We start from the raw sequence: 4,075 nt of genomic DNA on the forward strand, positions 1-4,075 counted from the left end.
AAATAATTGCGGTTTGATTTAAATCCGAGGAATTTGGCGGCAGAAGGGATGTTATTTTACTTACAAGATCACATAAACTCAATGGAAATATAATGTTGTGAAAAATTTCACTAGCAAATGCATTTAGCATCGGTTCAAGTTTATTTTTTCATTTTAGTGAAACATTCTATTTCTAACTTATTTATAATTAATTTGAATTTTATTAGTCTACAGGGTGTTTTCAAATGAAGGGGCACATATGGTACTAGAAAATCTTGAACTAAAATATAATAATTAATTATAAGGTGGTTCGATACTACGAGTAGTTCAACTAAACTGGGTCAATTTCAAAGGTCATTGACACAAATTCACAAACTAAACGCAGTGCTTTAGAAAACAGTAACAAATACTTTTTATTAAAAACTTGAAATGATTTTAAAAAATGTTTACACATTCTAAAAAATTAACCCATCACAGCTGCCAAATTCATGATTTTAAGGAAAGAATATGGAATTATCGTTGGCAAAAGCAGTTTCATTTTCATTAGACATAATTAGTCACAATCCTAGAACAGTTTTATGTTTTTGTAATTACTAGATTAAATTAACCTAGAAAAGTGAATGATAATTATTGCTATTACAAAATATACATTTTGTTTGTTTCACATATAATTTACAATAAAATAGTCTTTAAATAAAATTAATGAGTAACATTATCTTGACAAAAATTTAAACAGAAGATAAAGATAGATAGAATAAAAGTATGCGTATAAATTATGCAGTTAAATATTGTAAATTATCTGACGACATCATTTCTTTTACAAGAGACACAAAAATTTATATTTGCAGTGACGTTACGAAAACAATCGAACAATTTTCGTATTTTGAGGATGATAAACATAAAATAAAGCGAAATTCACTAAAAATGGCAAATTTCGAGTCTGTAAAAATTTCCTTTTAAAGTTACACCCTGTATATAGGAGTTGACAAAAAAAAATAGATATTGTCAAAGGAAATGTCCTTACACATTAGGTACGACAGTTGCGATTCAAAAATTTGCAATAATTTAATAGTGACATCTTTAAAACTCAAAAAAGGCAAACTTTTCATAAAGTGTTGTAAGAATCAAGATAAATATTTGTCAAGAGAAGGAACTGATATTCTACTGTGAGATGTACTGGTTTAGTAAAACGTTAGAAACAGATATAAAACGGATCAGTGATGTATATCATTTTTATCGAAGTTATGTAAAAGAATGTTTGATTTCATTTAGCCAAAATCTCTCCTCAAGACCACCTAGCCTATAACGCAAAGGGATAAAGGAATGTTTAAATGTTTATTGTATTGTAGGTAGGTATTTTGAGATAATTAATACAGTTTTTTAAATATCAATTTTTGATTTCGGTACATGGACGTACGCAGGTTGTACAGAGGGCGATTGTATTCGATACGCCAAGATGTTATTTTTTATTAGTTTTTTAATTTGATGCCTTAACAAATTTTCTGCGTACGCCTATGAATATTTTAGAATATTTACTATGTCAGCGCCATCTATGGCTTATTACTACAAGTTATCCTTTAATTTTTGTTAGATATCTATTTAAGAGCAAGTGAATGTGCGAAATTCAATTAATAGATGTCACTTAACAGTATCATTTTTATGTGCCTTTTTTAAACTAAATATGTTAATAATAAAAAGCATTTTATTTGTATGAGATAGATAATTTATAGATTGTTTCTTTGTTTTCAGTTTCTATTTCGCAAAATTTCACCACTTTTTGACTTCAATTGTCATATATAAACTTCAGAACCATAATACCTCAAATTAAAAAGTAGGAGAAAATGGGAAGAAGCAAGCCTGCCCCTTCCAAACCTTGGAGATCACCTCCTCCTAGCACACAACCCCCCAGAAGGAATTATTATTCGTAAGTCTCTCCAAGTCCCATCATAATTTAGGTTTTACACGTCAGGACCTATTTTTAATTAACTTTGTTTGTAGTTATTAAATTACAGGTGTTCTGACTATATTTATTTATAAAATAAATTGTGGTAGTAGTTTTCTCAGGAAAGAATCACATGATGCTAATGACAAAGCAGCATTTTCTGGCAACATTTATGGCAATGCGCGCAATCTAGGTATTTCTGTATCAAAACAGAATTGTTTTTATTTATTGGTGTATCCAGCAATAATATACAACGTAAATTGCAAAGTACCGTAACCGTACTTTAGAAGAATAATTTTGTGCAAATTCAGTATCTCCACCACTACCACTAATACCACTACCTTTTTAATTTTCCTCGATCTTTATCCTGTGACGTGTAATATTGCATCAAGTTCAGACAGCTAAATTTACGTCAATCCTTTCTCAAACGTTGTCTAACGCGCAGACGTACTTCGACAATTAGACCAAAAAATCAGAATGACTTTCTAGAAAACGTCATAAATTTTATATTTGACCGGAGTTATTTACGTAACAGACGTTAGAAAGGCGTTGAAAAGCGAAGTTAAAATAGTGTTATACATTTTTTGGGCGATAATATTAAATTTTAAATAATTAAATATGCCTAGACGCGGTAGATCTTCACCGTCTCCTTCAAGGTAACTAGATTAACAGATCCTAATATTTTTGAGGTTATGTGGATGGTATGTGTGTGTGATATATAACTTTATTTTTTGTTTTTAAGGAGCCATACTAACCTTCCAGCTAGGACTGCTCCTCCTTCTCCTCCTGCTGCTGCTCCACCTGCAGCCGCAGCACCTTCACAGGGCCCCGGCTTGTTTGGGCAAATGGCTGCTACAGCAGGAGGTGTAGCCGTTGGCTCAGCAATAGGACACACTGTTGGACATGCAATGACAGGTAAATGACTTACAAGTGAAAACCCCTCCTTAAACTTGATTTTTTGGAAAAATTAATATGAATAATGCTTTTTTAGGTTTGTTTAGTGGCGGTTCAAGTGAAGCTCCAGCCCAATCTGCTGCAGCACCCGAGCAGCAATATTCCCAACAAGCTTACAGTCAACAACAGTCCACTGAGCCTACTGGACCTTGCGCTTGGGAGATCAAACAGTTCTTGGAATGCGCAGCAACACAACCCGATCTGACATTATGCCAGGGTTTCAATGAAGCTATCCAACAGTGCAAAATCAGAAACCGTAAGTGCATTTCAGTTTTAAATTAAGTCTTTTAACTAACTAGTGTGTCTATCGAATTCCATTACCTAGTTTTCTTGCATTGGACACTACACTTTTTTTTTTTGCAGATTTGGCTTAAGGATGAGGCGATCCTAGTGCTATAAATTCTAGTAGAACATATTACCCAGGTTGTAGTCAATATTTGGCTTTTCCATTATGAAATATATTCTGTATGCCATCTACACTTTATCAGATGAAGTATTAAAGATGATAACATACTTTTTTGTATATTTTATTTCTTGTTATTTAAACTTTTTTGTTAAGTAGGTAAATAAAGTAGAGTAGAAAGAGACGTATCTTTTTTATTTAAATAGATATCCTTAATTGAAGCAGAAAGAGGGACAAACTTTATTTTTGGCATATTTTAAAGCTGATCAATGCGCACTTCGCACCAAAATTATCTCGTCATTAAATATGGGCCTCCTCAATTTGAAAGTTGATTTGCTTAACTGGATTTCATCTGTTCATTTTGTATAGTTCAATAACTATGATAAAATAAAAAATTTTATGAAAATATCAGTTTATTTCACCATCTACAAAGGTTCAAGAAAGAATCAATTATTTTCTTCCAATATTTGAGGCAGCCTGTAAAGCCGCACCAGTTCTATTTGCATCAGACTAGTTTATCTAATTAATAATTAAAGCGTACTAATTTATTACAAACAAGTAAAAACTTAAGATAACGATAATAAACATGTAAATCGATGAGAGCAAATTAACGGTTTCACATTGATACATATTCATTGCCACATGTTAATCTTTTTTTGATCAATTTAAGAATATTTCTTGGAGCATGTTTTCAACGTCAAGTCTGGCAGGTATAATTCTTTATTACCGATAAGATTACAATAAACTAGCGTTTTAATATAATAGACCGTGAGCTAGCGCACATGGGTGTGGTGTCA

The 4,075-nt window shown here is 31.8% G+C and overlaps 1 protein-coding gene across 1 annotated transcript; it reads left to right on the forward strand.

Moving 5' to 3' along the window:
* The first annotated feature begins 2,394 nt into the window (after positions 1-2,394).
* Positions 2,395-3,462, forward strand: LOC108910609 (coiled-coil-helix-coiled-coil-helix domain-containing protein 2). Its single transcript, XM_018715281.2, has 4 exons — positions 2,395-2,577; positions 2,664-2,836; positions 2,913-3,131; positions 3,239-3,462. Exons 1-4 carry the CDS (start codon positions 2,540-2,542, stop codon positions 3,247-3,249), a joined length of 441 nt encoding a protein of 146 aa, XP_018570797.1. The 5' UTR covers positions 2,395-2,539; the 3' UTR covers positions 3,250-3,462.
* The last annotated feature ends 613 nt before the right edge of the window (positions 3,463-4,075 follow it).

This window comes from Anoplophora glabripennis, unplaced genomic scaffold (assembly GCF_000390285.2).
Source record: "Anoplophora glabripennis isolate ALB-LARVAE unplaced genomic scaffold, Agla_2.0 scaffold461, whole genome shotgun sequence".
Taxonomy (NCBI): Eukaryota; Metazoa; Arthropoda; class Insecta; order Coleoptera; family Cerambycidae; genus Anoplophora; species Anoplophora glabripennis.